General features: G+C 43.6%; 1 protein-coding gene across 1 annotated transcript in view; it reads right to left on the bottom strand.

Moving 5' to 3' along the window:
- Nucleotides 1-13,143, bottom strand: part of LOC110515088 (zinc finger protein 850-like) — a 38,226-nt gene extending 25,083 nt beyond the window's left edge. The window contains exon 1 of the mRNA XM_036972533.1: nucleotides 12,890-13,143. Within this exon, the coding sequence (XP_036828428.1) occupies nucleotides 12,890-12,995 (106 nt within the window). The 5' untranslated portion in view covers nucleotides 12,996-13,143. The remainder of the gene's footprint in view (nucleotides 1-12,889) is intronic.
- Nucleotides 13,144-19,284: the final 6,141 nt, after the last annotated feature.

Raw genomic sequence — 19,284 nt, forward strand, 5'->3', positions numbered from 1 at the left:
ACCCCTAACCATAACCCCTAACCCATAACCATAACCCCTAACCATAACCCCTAACCCCTAACCATAACCCCTAACCCTAACCATAACCCCTAACCATAACCATAACCCCTAACCCCTAACCATAACCCCTAACCATAACCCCTAACCCCTAACCATAACCCCTAACCCATAACCATAACCCCTAACCCCTAACCATAACCCCTAACCCATAACCATAACCCCTAACCATAACCCCTAACCCCTAACCATAACCCCTAACCCATAACCCTAACCATAACCCCTAACCATAACCCTAACCCTAACCCCTAACCATAACCCCTAACCATAACCCCTAACCATAACCATAACCCCTAACCCCTAACCCATAACCATAACCATAACCATAACCCCTAACAGTAACCCCTAACCATAACCATAACCCCTAACCCCTAACCATAACCATAACCCCTAACCATAACCCCTAACCATAACCATAACCCCTAACCCATAACCCCTAACCCATAACCATAACCCCTAACCATAACCCCTAACCCCTAACCCATAACCCCTAACCATAACCATAACCCCTAACCCCTAACCCATAACCCCTAACCCATAACCCTAACCCCTAACCCCTAACCCCTAACCCCTAACCCATAACCATAACCCCTAACCCCTAACCATAACCCCTAACCATAACCATAACCCCTAACCCATAACCATAACCCCTAACCATAACCCCTAACCCCTAACCATAACCCCTAACCCTAACCATAACCCCTAACCCCTAACCATAACCATAACCCCTAACCATAACCCCTAACCATAACCCCTAACCCCTAACCATAACCCCTAACCCATAACCATAACCCCTAACCCCTAACCATAACCCCTAACCCATAACCATAACCCCTAACCCCTAACCCCTAACCATAACCCCTAACCCATAACCCTAACCATAACCCCTAACCATAACCCTAACCATAACCCTAACCCCTAACCATAACCCCTAACCCCTAACCATAACCCCTAACCCATAACCATAACCCCTAACCCATAACCATAACCCCTAACCATAACCCCTAACCCCTAACCATAACCCCTAACCCATAACCCTAACCATAACCCCTAACCATAACCCTAACCATAACCCTAACCCATAACCATAACCCCTAACCATAACCATAACCCCTAACCATAACCATAACCCCTAACCCCTAACCCATAACCATAACCATAACCATAACCCCTAACCATAACCCCTAACCATAACCATAACCCCTAACCATAACCATAACCCCTAACCATAACCCCTAACCATAACCATAACCCCTAACCCATAACCCCTAACCCATAACCATAACCCCTAACCATAACCCCTAACCCCTAACCCATAACCCCTAACCATAACCCCTAACCCCTAACCCATAACCCCTAACCCCTAACCCTAACCATAACCCCTAACCCCTAACCCATAACCATAACCCCTAACCATAACCCCTAACCATAACCATAACCCCTAACCATAACCATAACCCCTAACCCCTAACCATAACCATAACCCCTAACCATAAACATAACCCCTAACCATAACCATAACCCCTAACCCCTAACCATAACCCCTAACCATAACCATAACCATAACCATAACCCCTAACCATAACCCTAACCATAACCCCTAACCATAACCATAACCCCTAACCATAACCCCTAACCATAACCATAACCCCTAACCATAACCATAACCATAACCCCTAACCATAACCCCTAACCATAACCATAACCCCTAACCCCTAACCATAACCATAACCCCTAACCATAACCCCTAACCATAACCATAACCCCTAACCCCTAACCATAACCATAACCCCTAACCCCTAACCCATAACCATAACCCCTAACCCATAACCATAACCCCTAACCATAACCCCTAACCCCTAACCCATAACCCCTAACCATAACCCCTAACCCCTAACCCATAACCCCTAACCCCTAACCCTAACCCCTAACCATAACCCCTAACCCCTAACCCATAACCATAACCCCTAACCATAACCCCTAACCATAACCATAACCCCTAACCATAACCATAACCCCTAACCATAACCATAACCCCTAACCCCTAACCATAACCCCTAACCATAAACATAACCCCTAACCATAACCATAACCCCTAACCCCTAACCATAACCCCTAACCCCTAACCATAACCCCTAACCATAACCATAACCCCTAACCATAACCATAACCCCTAACCATAACCCCTAACCATAACCATAACCCCTAACCATAACCCCTAACCATAACCCCTAACCCATAACCATAACCATAACCCCTAACCATAACCCCTAACCATAACCCCTAACCCCTAACCATAACCCCTAACCATAACCATAACCCCTAACCATAACCCCTAACCATAACCATAACCCCTAACCCCTAACCATAACCCCTAACCATAACCATAACCCCTAACCATAACCCCTAACCATAACCATAACCCCTAACCATAACCATAACCCCTAACCATAACCCCTAACCCCTAACCATAACCATAACCCCTAACCATAACCCCTAACCATAACCCCTAACCATAACCCCTAACCATAACCATAACCCCTAACCATAACCCCTAACCATAACCCCTAACCATAACCATAACCCCTAACCCATAACCCTAACCCCTAACCATAACCCCTAACCATAACCCCTAACCATAACCATAACCATAACCCCTAACCATAACCATAACCCCTAACCATAACCCCTAACCCCTAACCCTAACCCCTAACCATAACCCCTAACCCCTAACCATAACCCCTAACCATAACCATAACCCATAACCATAACCCCTAACCCCTAACCATAACCCCTAACCATAACCATAACCCATAACCCCTAACCCCTAACCATAACCATAACCATAACCATAACCCCTAACCCCTAACCATAACCCCTAACCATAACCATAACCCATAACCATAACCCCTAACCCCTAACCATAACCATAACCCCTAACCATAACCATAACCATAACCCCTAACCATAACCATAACCCCTAACCATAACATAACCATAACCCCTAACCATAACCCCTAACCATAACCATAACCCATAACCATAACCCCTAACCATAACCATAACCCATAACCATAACCCCTAACCCCTAACCATAACCCCTAACCATAACCCCTAACCATAACCCCTAACCATAACCATAACCCCTAACCATAACCCCTAACCATAACCATAACCCCTAACCCCTAACCATAACCCCTAACCATAACCCATAACCCCTAACCATAACCATAACCCATAACCATAACCATAACCCATAACCATAACCCCTAACCATAACCCCTAACCATAACCATAACCCCTAACCCATAACCCCTAACCATAACCCCTAACCATAACCCCTAACCATAACCATAACCATAACCCCTAACCCCTAACCATAACCCCTAACCATAACCCCTAACCATAACCATAACCCCTAACCATAAGCATAACCCATAACCATAACCCCTAACCATAACCCCTAACCCCTAACCATAACCCCTAACCATAACCCCTAACCATAACCCCTAACCATAACCCCTAACCCCTAACCCCTAACCATAACCCCTAACCCCTAACCATAACCCCTAACCATAACCATAACCCATAACCATAACCCCTAACCCCTAACCATAACCCCTAACCATAACCCATAACCCCTAACCCCTAACCATAACCATAACCATAACCCCTAACCCCTAACCATAACCCCTAACCATAACCATAACCCCTAACCATAACCATAACCCCTAACCATAACCATAACCCCTAACCATAACCATAACCCCTAACCATAACCCCTAACCATAACCATAACCCATAACCATAACCATAACCCATAACCATAACCATAACCCCTAACCATAACCCCTAACCATAACCCCTAACCATAACCATAACCCCTAACCATAACCCCTAACCATAACCCCTAACCATAACCATAACCCCTAACCATAACCCCTAACCATAACCCCTAACCCCTAACCATAACCCCTAACCATAACCCATAACCCCTAACCATAACCATAACCCATAACCATAACCCATAACCATAACCCCTAACCCCTAACCATAACCCCTAACCATAACCATAACCCCTAACCCATAACCCCTAACCATAACCCCTAACCATAACCATAACCCCTAACCCCTAACCATAACCCCTAACCATAACCCCTAACCATAACCATAACCCCTAACCATAACCCCTAACCATAACCCCTAACCCCTAACCATAACCCCTAACCATAACCCCTAACCATAACCCCTAACCATAACCCCTAACCATAACCCCTAACCATAACCCTAACCCCTAACCATAACCCCTAACCCCTAACCATAACCCCTAACCATAACCATAACCCATAACCATAACCCCTAACCCCTAACCATAACCCCTAACCATAACCATAACCCATAACCCCTAACCCCTAACCATAACCATAACCCCTAACCCCTAACCATAACCCCTAACCATAACCATAACCCATAACCATAACCCCTAACCCCTAACCATAACCCCTAACCATAACCATAACCCCTAACCATAACCATAACCCCTAACCATAACCATAACCATAACCCCTAACCATAACCCCTAACCATAACCATAACCCATAACCATAACCCCTAACCATAACCCATAACCATAACCATAACCCCTAACCATAACCCCTAACCCCTAACCATAACCCCTAACCATAACCATAACCCATAACCATAACCCCTAACCATAACCCCTAACCCCTAACCATAACCCCTAACCATAACCCATAACCCCTAACCATAACCATAACCCATAACCATAACCCCTAACCATAACCCCTAACCATAACCCCTAACCATAACCATAACCCCTAACCCATAACCCCTAACCATAACCCCTAACCATAACCCCTAACCATAACCATAACCCCTAACCCCTAACCATAACCCCTAACCATAACCCCTAACCATAACCATAACCCCTAACCATAAGCATAACCCATAACCATAACCCCTAACCATAACCCCTAACCCCTAACCATAACCCCTAACCATAACCCCTAACCATAACCCCTAACCATAACCATAACCATAACCATAACCCCTAACCATAACCCCTAACCATAACCCCTAACCCTAACCATAACCCCTAACCATAACCCATAACCATAACCCCTAACCCCTAACCATAACCCCTAACCATAACCATAACCCATAACCCCTAACCATAACCATAACCCATAACCATAACCCCTAACCCCTAACCATAACCCCTAACCATAACCATAACCCATAACCATAACCATAACCCCTAACCATAACCCCTAACCATAACCATAACCCCTAACCATAACCCCTAACCATAACCATAACCATAACCCCTAACCATAACCATAACCATAACCCCTAACCATAACCATAACCCCTAACCATAACCATAACCATAACCCCTAACCATAACCCCTAACCATAACCATAACCCCTAACCATAACCATAACCCATAACCATAACCCCTAACCATAACCCCTAACCCCTAACCATAACCCCTAACCATAACCATAACCCATAACCATAACCCCTAACCATAACCCCTAACCATAACCATAACCCCTAACCATAACCCCTAACCATAACCATAACCCCTAACCATAACCCCTAACCATAACCCATAACCCCTAACCATAACCATAACCCATAACCATAACCCATAACCATAACCCCTAACCATAACCATAACCCCTAACCCATAACCCCTAACCATAACCCCTAACCATAACCCCTAACCATAACCCCTAACCATAACCATAACCCCTAACCATAAGCATAACCCATAACCATAACCCCTAACCATAACCCCTAACCCCTAACCATAACCCCTAACCATAACCCCTAACCATAACCCCTAACCATAACCCCTAACCATAACCCATAACCATAACCCCTAACCATAACCATAACCCCTAACCATAACCCCTAACCATAACCCCTAACCATAACCCCTAACCATAACCATAACCCCTAACCATAACCATAACCCATAACCATAACCCCTAACCATAACCCATAACCCCTAACCATAACCCATAACCATAACCATAACCCATAACCCCTAACCATAACCCCTAACCATAACCCCTAACCATAACCCCTAACCATAACCATAACCCCTAACCATAACCATAACCATAACCCCTAACCCCTAACCATAACCCCTAACCATAACCATAACCCCTAACCATAACCCCTAACCATAACCATAACCCCTAACCATAACCCCTAACCATAACCATAACCCCTAACCATAACCCCTAACCATAACCCCTAACCATAACCCCTAACCATAACCATAACCCCTAACCATAACCATAACCCCTAACCATAACCCCTAACCATAACCATAACCATAACCATAACCCATAACCATAACCCATAACCCCTAACCATAACCCCTAACCCTAACCATAACCCCTAACCCCTAACCATAACCATAACCCCTAACCATAACCCTAACCATAACCCCTAACCATAACCCCTAACCATAACCATAACCCCTAACCATAACCCCTAACCCCTAACCATAACCCCTAACCATAACCCCTAACCATAACCATAACCCCTAACCATAACCATAACACCTAACCATAACCATAACCCCTAACCATAACCCCTAACCCCTAACCATAACCCCTAACCCCTAACCATAACCCCTAACCATAACCCCTAACCATAACCCCTAACCATAACCCCTAACCATAACCCCTAACCATAACCCCTAACCATAACCCCTAACCATAACCCCTAACCATAACCATAACCCCTAACCATAACCCCTAACCATAACCCCTAACCATAACCCCTAACCATAACCCCTAACCATAACCCCTAACCATAACCCCTAACCATAACCCCTAACCATAACCCCTAACCAAAACCATAACCCCTAACCATAACCATAACCCCTAACCATAACCCCTAACCATAACCATAACCCCTAACCATAACCCCTAACCATAACCCCTAACCATAACCATAACCCCTAACCATAACCCCTAACCATAACCCCTAACCATAACCCCTAACCATAACCCCTAACCATAACCATAACCATAACCCCTAACCATAACCATAACCCTAACCATAACCATAACCCCTAACCATAACCATAACCCCTAACCATAACCCCTAACCATAACCCCTAACCATAACCCCTAACCATAACCATAACCCCTAACCATAACCCCTAACCATAACCCCTAACCATAACCCCTAACCATAACCCTAACCATAACCCCTAACCATTACCATAACCCCTAACCATAACCATAACCCTAACCATAACCCTAACCATAACCCCTAACCATAACCATAACCCCTAACCATAACCCCTAACCCTAACCATAACCCCTAACCATAACCCCAAACCATAACCATAACCCCTAACCATAACCCCTAACCCTAACCCCTAACCATAACCCCTAACCATAACCATAACCCCTAACCATAACCCCTAACCCCTAACCATAACCCTAACCATAAACCATAACCCATAACCCCTAACCATAACCCTAACCATAACCCTAACCCCTACCCCTAACCATAACCCCTAACCATAACCCCTAACCCCTAACCATAACCCATAACCCATAACCCTAACCATAACCCTAACCATAACCCCTAACCATAACCCCTAACCATAACCATAACCCCTAACCATAACCCCTAACCATAACCCCTAACCATAACCCCTAACCATAACCATAACCCCTAACCATAACCATAACACCTAACCATAACCATAACCCCTAACCATAACCATAACCCCTAACCATAACCCCTAACCCCTAACCATAACCCCTAACCATAACCCCTAACCATAACCCCTAACCATAACCCCTAACCATAACCATAACCCCTAACCATAACCCCTAACCATAACCATAACCCCTAACCATAACCCCTAACCATAACCATAACCCCTAACCATAACCCCTAACCATAACCCCTAACCATAACCCCTAACCATAACCCTAACCATAACCCCTAACCATAACCCCTAACCAAAACCATAACCTCTAACCATAACCCCTAACCATAACCCCTAACCATAACCATAACCCTAACCATAACCCCTAACCATAACCATAACCCCTAACCATAACCCCTAACCATAACCCCTAACCATAACCCCTAACCATAACCATAACCCCTAACCATAACCATAACCCTAACCATAACCCCTAACCATAACCCTAACCATAACCCTAACCATAACCCCTACCCCTAACCATAACCCTAACCATAACCCCTAACCATAACCATAACCCCTAACCATAACCATAACCCCTAACCATAACCATAACCCCTAACCATAACCCCTAACCATAACCCCTAACCATAACCCCTAACCATAACCCCTAACCATAACCACTAACCATAACCCCTAACCCCTAACCATAACCCCTAACCCCTAACCATAACCATAACCCCTAACCATAACCCCTAACCCCTAACCATAACCCCTAACCCCTAACCATAACCCCTAACCATAACCATAACCCCTAACCATAACCCCTAACCCCTAACCATAACCCCTAACCATAACCCCTAACCATAACCATAACCCCTAACCATAACCCTAACCATAACCCCTAACCATAACCATAACCCCTAACCATAACCCCTAACCATAACCCCTAACCATAACCCCTAACCATAACCATAACCCCTAACCATAACCCCTAACCATAACCATAACCCCTAACCATAACCCCTAACCCCTAACCATAACCCCTAACCCCTAACCATAACCCCTAACCATAACCCCTAACCCCTAACCATAACCCCTAACCATAACCCCTAACCATAACCCCTAACCATAACCCCTAACCCCTAACCATAACCCCTAACCATAACCCTAACCATAACCCTAACCATAACCCTAACCCCTAACCATAACCCCTAACCATAACCATAACCCTAACCATAAACCATAACCCATAACCCCTAACCATAACCCTAACCATAACCCTAACCCCTACCCCTAACCATAACCCCTAACCATAACCCCTAACCCCTAACCATAACCCATAACCGATAACCCTAACCCCTACCCCTAACCATAACCCCTAACCATAACCCCTAACCCTAACCCTAACCATAACCCTAACCATAACCCCTAACCCCTAACCATAACCCCTAACCATAACCCTAACCCTAACCATAACCCCTAACCATAACCCCTAACCCCTAACCATAACCCCTAACCCCTAACCCCTAACCATAACCCCTAACCATAACCCCTAACCATAACCCCTAACCATAACCCCTAACCATAACCCCTAACCATAACCCCTAACCCCTAACCATAACCCCTAACCCTAACCATAACCCCTAACCATAACCCCTAACCATAACCCCTAACCCCTAACCCCTAACCATAACCCCTAACCCCTAACCATAACCATATTTCATGGCTTTTAAAGAGCTTGTTTTACGGCGCTTGTTTTATTGCCATTTTTTAACAAGTTCTGTAGATCAGATGTTAATGAAGCAATACAGACCACATTGAGGGGTCTGGAGTTTAGTTTGCCTGTTCTACAGTCTGGTAAAGATACGGGGGTTGACTGGGACAGGCAATGTAACATCCATCATGATTATAAGGAAATGGGACAGGCAATGTAACACCCATCATGATTTTAAGGAAATGGGACAGGCAATGTAACATCCATCATGATTTTAAGGAAATGGGACAGGCAATGTAACATCCATCATGATTTTAAGGAAATGGGACAGGCAATGTAACATCCATCATGATTATAAGGAAATGGGACAGGCAATGTAACATCCATCATGATTTTAAGGAAATGGGACAGGCAATGTAACATCCATCATGATTTTAAGGAAATGGGACAGGCAATGTAACATCCATCATGATTATAAGGAAATGGGACAGGCAATGTAACACCCATCATGATTTTAAGGAAATGGGACAGGCAATGTAACATCCATCATGATTTTAAGGAAATGGGACAGGCAATGTAACATCCATCATGATTATAAGGAAATGGGACAGGCAATGTAACATCCATCATGATTATAAGGAAATGGGACAGGCAATGTAACATCCATCATGATTATAAGGAAATGGGACAGGCAATGTAACATCCATCATGATTATAAGGAAATGGGACAGGCAATGTAACATCCATCATGATTATAAGGAAATGGGGCAGGCAATGTAACATCCATCATGATTATAAGGAAATGGGACAGGCAATGTAACATCCATCATGATTATAAGGAAATGGGACAGGCAATGTAACATCCATCATGATTATAAGGAAATGGGACAGGCAATGTAACATCCATCATGTTTTAAAGGAAATGGGACAGGCAATGTAACATCCATCATGATTATAAGGAAATGGGACAGGCAATGTAACATCCATCATGATTATAAGGAAATGGGACAGGCAATGTAACACCCATCATGATTTTAAGGAAATGGGACAGGCAATGTAACACCATCATGATTATAAGGAAATGGGACAGGCAATGTAACACCCATCATGTTTTTAAGGAAATGGGACAGGCAATGTAACACCCATCATGATTTTAAGGAAATGGGACAGGCAATGTAACATCCATCATGATTATAAGGAAATGGGACAGGCGATGTAACATCCATCATGATTTTAAGGAAATGGGACAGGCAATGTAACATCCACCATGATTTTAAGGAAATGGGACAGGCAATGTAACATCCATCATGATTTTAAGGAAATGGGACAGGCAATGTAACATCCATCATGATTTAAAGGAAATGGGACAGGCAATGTAACATCCATCATGATTTTAAGGAAATGGGACAGGTGATGTAACACCAATCATGATTTTAAGGAAATGGGACAGGTGATGTAACACCCATCATTATTATAAGGAAATGGGACAGGCAATGTAACATCCATCATGATTTTAAGGAAATGGGACAGGTGGTGTAACACCCATCATGATTATAAGGAAATGGGACAGGCAATGTAACATCCATCATGATTTTAAGGAAATGGGACAGGTGATGTAACACCAATCATGATTTTAAGGAAATGGGACAGGTGATGTAACACCCATCATGATTATAAGGAAATGGGACAGGCAATGTAACATCCATCATGATTATAAGGAAATGGGACAGGCAATGTAACATCCATCATGATTTTAAGGAAATGGGACAGGTGGTGTAACACCCATCATGATTATAAGGAAATGGGACAGGCAATGTAACATCCATCATGATTTTAAGGAAATGGGACAGGTGATGTAACACCAATCATGATTTTAAGGAAATGGGACAGGTGATGTAACACCCATCATGATTATAAGGAAATGGGACAGGCAATGTAACATCCATCATGATTATAAGGAAATGGGACAGGCAATGTAACATCCATCATGATTTTAAGGAAATGGGACAGGTGGTGTAACACCCATCATGATTATAAGGAAATGGGACAGGCAATGTAACATCCATCATGATTTTAAGGAAATGGGACAGGTGGTGTAACACCCATCATGATTATAAGGAAATGGGACAGGCAATGTAACATCCATCATGATTTTAAGGAAATATTTTTGCAGTCTATCTTCATGTCAACTGATGGGTTTTGACCTATAAACTTCAAACATCCTTGATGATGTCACGGCGGGAGAGAGAGAGAGAGAGAGAAGGTGCCGGACGTGTAAATACTGTCAGAACATGTTGTTGACATCAGGGAGAGAGAGAGAGAAGGTGCCGGACATGTAAATACTGTCAGAACATGTTATTGACATCAGGGAGAGAGAGAGAAGGTGCCGGACATGTAAATACTGTCAGAACATGTTATTGACATCAGGGAGAGAGAGAGAAGGTGCCGGACATGTAAATACTGTCAGAACATGTTGTTGACATCAGGGAGAGAGAGAGAAGGTGCCGGACATGTAAATACTGTCAGAACATGTTATTGACATCAGGGAGAGAGAGAGAAGGTGCCGGACATGTAAATACTGTCAGAACATGTTATTGACATCAGGGAGAGAGAGAGAAGGTGCCGGACATGTAAATACTGTCAGAACATGTTATTGACATCAGGGATCATATGGAAAGCAGGGGTGGGGTCACAGACCGGTACGAGTCAACAGGACAGCTCTGAGTTAGGGAGGATTAAGGAATTCGAGGATGAGGTCAGATGACGTGAGAAAGAACATGTTATTGTTATCAGGGATCATATGGAAAGGAGGGGTGGGGTCACAGACCGGTACGAGTCAACAGGACAGCTCTGAGTTAGGGAGGATGAAGGAATTTGAGGATGAGGTCAGATGACGTGAGAAAGAACATGTTATTGTTAGACATCAGGGATCACATGGAAAGGAGGGGTGGGGTCACAGAGTCAACAGGACAGCTCTGAGTTACGGAGGATGAAGGAATTTGAGGATGAGGTCAGATGACGTGAGAAAGAATAGTCATCACTACAGTTCTGCCTAGCAACAGAGAGGTATTGGTCTGACCATATGTGAGGAGGAGACTCAGCCTTGGAAGGGTTAAATACCAGCGCTGGTGTGAATAGGTTGCTTGTCTCATGCAGCTGTAAGACCCAATGGGTGATTTAAACTTGGTTTAAGCTTTACCAACCGTCCCTGAGTTTATTTACTCTGTTTGTTTATTTAAGAACCTAACACAACTAACATAACTCTGTCTACTGTGGTGGAAATATACCTGGTAACAGATACCAGTCCATCTTCATGTCAACTAACAGAACTCTGCTGGTTGTCCTGGTAACATACTAGATGGCAGATCTATTTAATTTGTTCAAACTAAACTACAGCACTTACTTTGATGTGTCAAATCTGATCCTTTCTTCTCTTCTCCTCCTCTCACAGTTCCACTCAGCCCCGTTGTTTTCCTGCAGTCCACCAGCAGCACAGACAACCTCTTCATACCCAGCAATAAGGTGCTACCGGGAGAGGCACGACACGGGGACTCCGGGAGGGAGGAAGGGCTAGCGTTGTCCTGGTAACCATAAAGAGGGGAGACAGACTGTTACGGATACCATTATCCTGTGTGTGTGTGTATCCTGTGTGTTTCTTTTCTCTCTGTCTTCCCTCACAGGTGAACATCATCACTCCCCAATCAGTCAACAATCAACCCATCAATCAGAAGACACACCTCCTCCTGTTTCCTACCCTATCACAGTTCCTTCCCCATGGTTTAAAAACCCCATCATTTGTTTGCTCAGGAGCTCAATCTTTGTAATGCTATGTTGATAGATCTCTGTTCTTCATAGATTTCAGTAGCTCAATCTTTGTAATGCCATGTTGATAGATCTCTGTTCTTCATAGATTTCAGTAGCTCAATCTTTGTAATGCCATGTTGGTAGATCTCTATTCTTCATAGATTTCGGTAGCTCAATCTCTTTGTTAATACCATGTGGGTAGATCGCTGGTCTTTATAGATTTCAGTAGCTCAATCTCTTTGTTAATGCCATGTTGGTAGAGCTCTGTGTTTGACTCGCTCTCTGTGTATTAATTAACCTCTTCTTTTGTTTGAGCACCTCCAAATCACTTTGTCATCTCCTGTGAGTATTGTTTTGGTTATGGTGTTTGTTTGTTGCTGGTGGGAAAAGGGGAAACCAAGACAAGTCGCCCATGGGCATACACTACCCGTAGGTGAACTTTGTTAAAAACACTAGTTAGAACTGGGCGGACCACCCACTGTATTTTTTTTGTTAGTTAGTTAGCTGTTGTTAAAGTAGGCTAGTCTAGCTTAGGGGTGTTTTTGCATATTTGTTTCTTTCCTTGGGTCCAGCTCAGCCCCTTTTCCTGCTCCCCCCATTACCGTGTGTTTATAAATAAACCCTGAGTTTGACGGTATTATTTCGGTTGTCGTGGTTATTTCGTTCACACTCACTTTGTCACAATTATAATTTACATGAGTTATGTTACGGGTCTCACTACCATCCCCCCTAGACTGTCGGGCCAAAAGGGATTCGTAACATAAGTGGGGGCTCATCCGGGATATGTCTTTACTGACACCCATGCCGCTCATGTAGATTGTGATCGTGGTATAGTTCAGTGTTGAGCGTCATAGCTGAAGTAGCATTAGTGTTTGCTATTTTTTTTGGCTCTTGTGAAGTAGTGTAAGATGGCTACTTTTGATTTGAAGTCCTTTTTGGATAATCCTTCATGGGAGGTTTTTGATAAATGTCGTAGAGTTGATTTAATGACCTTGGCTGACCATTATTCGGTATTGATTCCACAGAGTTTAGTTAAGGCGGAGGTTAAACAGCTGGTGTTAAATGTATTGTTGGAAGAGCAGGTGCTTGTGTTACCGCTGCCTGGGCATACTAACCCTGTAGGGGATGTTGCTGCTCCTGTAAGCCCATTGGTGTCTGATAGTGAGGGCGAGGCTAAAACACCAGCCACATTGTCCCATTTAGATCCACTCTCCCCACTGTCAAACGGCGATGCCAGGAGGGATGTCCGTTTAGCACAGTTACAACTAGAGGTGGAAGAGAGCCCAAATTAGGCGAGAGACTCTCCAGTTGGAGATGTGTAAAATTGAGGCAGAAAAAGAACGAGAACGAGAACAGAGGCAGATGACGTTTAAAATGCGCCAGATGGAACTGGAGGCAGAGACAGCGAGGCTAGCCTTCGTTCCTGCTGTCACTGTTAGTGAGTCGTCCTCACCAGCTGTGTCCTCAAACACGTTTGACATTAGCAGGCAGATAGCCTTAGTACCTTTGTTCAGAGAGTCGGAGGTTGACTCCTATTTTTGCGTATTTGAGCGTATAGCCGTAGCATTGAAGTGGCCTGAAGAGGTATGGTGCCTATTACTTCAGTGTAAATTAACTGGTAAAGCCCAAGAGGTTTTGTCAGCGCTACCTCTGGAGGACAGTTTGAATTATGAAGTGGTCAAAGCTACTGTTCTTCGTGCCTATGAGCTTGTGCCTGAGGCATACCGACAGAGATTTAGGTCTCATAGAAAGTCTTCTAGTAAGACTTATGTGGAATTTGCTAGAGACAAGGGAAATCTGTTTGATAAATGGCATGCTGCTAGTAAGGTAACTGATTTCAACTCTCTCCGGGAGTTAATCTTGTTGGAAGAGTTTAAAAATTGCTTACCCGAACGCATTGTAGTTTACCTAAACGAACAGAAAGTATCCTCCCTGGCAGAAGCGTCTGTGTTGGCAGACGAGTTTGTGTTGACGCACAAGAGTGTGTTTTCGGCTCATACTGAGAGTAGAACCACTGAGTTTCCTACCTTTAGCCCTAGTCGGCCAGCAGTGGTATATCAAGCACGCCAGAAGAATGAGCGTTCCTGTTTCTATTGTCATAAAGTGGGACATATGATTAATGATTGTTTCCTGCTAAAACGCAAACAAGGGATGCCTCTTTGTGCCAAGCCACCAACAGGTGTTGCTCTAATTCGTACGGTTGTGAGGTCTGCAACAAAACAGGTGCCTCAGGGTAACTGCAGTTTGAAAGTCTCAGTCCCCGACCGCAGTTATGAACCATTCATTTCCGAGGGGTTTGTGTCCCTAACGAATGACGGAGCGTCTCAGCGTCCGGTTAAAATCCTTAGAGATACTGGTGCGGCGCAGTCGTTTATATTGTCTGATGTGTTGCCCTTATCTGACGATACATACTGTGGTTCCAGTGTGTTAGTGCAGGGTATTGAAATGGGTTTTGTCCCAGTGCCGTTGCACTTTGTGAAAGTACACTCTGAGTTAATCAGTGGAATATTCAGAGTGGGGGTACGTCCTAAGTTGCCAGTGAAAGGTGTGACCTTTATAATGGGTAACGATATTGCCGGAGGAAAGGTAGTACCCGTATTGGAAGTATTGGATAAAAGTGACCACTCTCTCTCGAATGAGTTGGCACAGAGTTATCCACATGTGTTCCCCGCTTGTGCTGTCACTCGTGCTCAGGCACTACAAGAGGGTGACATGATAGATTTGTCGAACACTCTTCTGTTCAAAGAGGATGATCAAGAGGATGGATTGTGTGATACCTCTGCGAAGTTGATCACCTCTGACAAACAGCCCAGAAAAGAATTAAAGAACGTTGAACTTATTGCTGATGCAATACAGTTACCAGTCACTCGTGAGCAGCTGATTGCTAACCAAAAGGTTGACAACAAACTTGCTAAATGTTTTACTAGTGTTGTCTCGTTAGAAGAGGTGAAGAAGAAGAATGTGGCTTACTTCATTGAGGGTAATCTCCTCATGCGTAAATGGAAATCCCATGTTGACGCGGGTGGAGATTGGAATGCTGTTTACCAAATAGTGATTCCTACAGCCTTTCGACAAAATGTGTTATCCCTTGCTCATGATCACCAGTGGTCTGGTCATTTAGGAATTACAAAGACGTATGATCGGATCCTTCGACATTTCTTTTGGCCGGGTTTAAAACAAGATGTGGCGCAGTTCTGTCGGACATGCCACACCTGTCAGATAACAGGAAAACCAAATCAGGTTATTCCTCCTGCTCCTCTTTGTCCTATACCTGTCATAGGTGAAACATTCGAGCATGTGGTGGTTGATTGTGTCGGACCGTTACCGAAGACAAAATCGGGTAACCAGTTTTTGTTAACGATAATGTGTATGGCTACAAGATACCTCGAGGCTATTCCTCTGCGAAGGATAACAGCCCCAGTAGTGAGTAAGCAATTACGAGTTTTTGTCTCGTGTCTAATGATTGTTGTATGTTTTGCAAGGTTGTTGACTTTGTTATTGTTATGAGTATTCATGGTAATACTGTGGTCGCAATCCCCCCCTAGGGTTGCTCTTTTAAGGGTGGGAGTGTTACGGATACCATTATCCTGTGTGTGTGTGTATCCTGTGTGTTTCTTTTCTCTCTGTCTTCCCTCACAGGTGAACATCATCACTCCCCAATCAGTCAACAATCAACCCATCAATCAGAAGACACACCTCCTCCTGTTTCCTACCCTATCACAGTTCCTTCCCCATGGTTTAAAAACCCCATCATTTGTTTGCTCAGGAGCTCAATCTTTGTAATGCCATGTTGATAGATCTCTGTTCTTCATAGATTTCAGTAGCTCAATCTTTGTAATGCCATGTTGATAGATCTCTGTTCTTCATAGATTTCAGTAGCTCAATCTTTGTAATGCCATGTTGGTAGATCTCTATTCTTCATAGATTTCGGTAGCTCAATCTCTTTGTTAATACCATGTGGGTAGATCGCTGGTCTTTATAGATTTCAGTAGCTCAATCTCTTTGTTAATGCCATGTTGGTAGAGCTCTGTGTTTGACTCGCTCTCTGTGTATTAATTAACCTCTTCTTTTGTTTGAGCACCTCCAAATCACTTTGTCATCTCCTGTGAGTATTGTTTTGGTTATGGTGTTTGTTTGTTGCTGGTGGGAAAAGGGGAAACCAAGACAAGTCGCCCATGGGCATACACTACCCGTAGGTGAACTTTGTTAAAAACACTAGTTAGAACTGGGCGGACCACCCACTGTATTTTTTTTGTTAGTTAGTTAGCTGTTGTTAAAGTAGTCTAGCTTAGGGGTGTTTTTGCATATTTGTTTCTTTCCTTGGGTCCAGCTCAGCCCCTTTTCCTGCTCCCCCCATTACCGTGTGTTTATAAATAAACCCTGAGTTTGACGGTATTATTTCGGTTGTCGTGGTTATTTCGTTCACACTCACTTTGTCACAATTATAATTTACATGAGTTATGTTACGGGTCTCACTACCATCCCCCCTAGACTGTCGGGCCAAAAGGGATTCGTAACACAGACACATATCATTATGGATGCTGATGTCACTGTTGTCATGAAGTGCCTTTACAGAAACCCAGCCCTGACCCAGATAGAGCAAGCTGTATGCTAGACCAGATCAAGCTGTATGCTAGACCAGACCAAGCTGTATGCTAGACCAGACCAAGCTGTACCATCTGGTGTTCTGATCTGGAGAGACTCTTCTCTTCCTCGTCAGCATCAGGATGTTGTTGAGGCTCCCCAGAGGATCCACCATAGTCATGTCTCTCTCCTGTGTGAACGAGAACATCAAACAGGTGGTAAACTTATGATCTACTATTACAATCACATAGAGTCTTACAAGAGGCAATATCTCTAAACAGGGCCTAAAATGCAAATGTTAAAGGGTTGTTCCACTAAATGGGTGCCTGTTGCATCCCTTTGATATTTAAGTAGAAATTATGCACCAATATTGCATTTTAAAAGCCTGTTATATTAGATGAGGGGAACTTTAATACAGACCACATGAAGAATTCAACACATCTAATTTAAAAGTCCCCAAAATATATGCACCAATTGCAGATCGCCCCTTTAACAATTCCTACAGTACTGAACAACATATTCAAGTGTAGAACTTCAGTAGAATGCCCCTTTAAAACCACACATTAGTTCAACAACGGGCATAGTTTGTGCCCCTGTTTAAGACAGTACTCACTGGTGTTAATCTGATCTTCTGTCTCCTCCTCTTTCACTCCCAAAACTTCTTCCTCCTTCACCTTTATTGAGACAGCATCCTCTTCCTCTATAAAAGGTTCTTTATCTTCTTTCACTGTAACAGCCTCCTCTTTCACTATAACAGCCTCCTCTGCTTCCTTTTTAATTCTAAAATGTTCTTTCTCTCCTTTCACTGTAATATCCACCTCTTCTTCTTCTTTCACGACAATGTTCATCTCTAGAGCTTCTTTCTTCGTACAGCAGACATCCTCTTTAGCAGGGGAATAGTAGTTTAGTGAACTCATGGTCGGGGATGTTAGTTAACTAGCTAGCTAGCATTAGCGAATAGCCGAGTGCTAGGCTCAGCATCAATCTTTAACAGGTTTGCAAATTGAAAAGGCAAATTAGATTAAAGTTAACCAGTTGATACGTCAGCTGACATGTGTTTTAAACACTGGGTTTGCCGAATGTACACAAGCATGGTCTAAAACGTCAATCTGTAAGTTTTATGTTGGCTAGCAAGCTACCGAGGTGGTTGAAAGAGTTGGCGCCTTGTTGTTCCTGAAGAAGCGTCCCGTCCAGTCCATTATACGTCACGCAAGAAGCATCACCTGAAAGACGCCCATCGCCATCTGCTGGCTGGAGTGGGTAACGCAGTTTGGAAACAATAGTCACGACACGTTTTGTATTGGAAAGAACGTCATAATAATTTAATAACAATAAGCTGATATATTTTCTCTTTCGTCTTACAACTAATACGTCCCTGTACACAGACGTAGAAGCTTAATATTGTAACGA

This window comes from Oncorhynchus mykiss, unplaced genomic scaffold (genome assembly GCF_013265735.2).
Source record: "Oncorhynchus mykiss isolate Arlee unplaced genomic scaffold, USDA_OmykA_1.1 un_scaffold_173, whole genome shotgun sequence".
Lineage (NCBI taxonomy): Eukaryota > Metazoa > Chordata > Actinopteri > Salmoniformes > Salmonidae > Oncorhynchus > Oncorhynchus mykiss.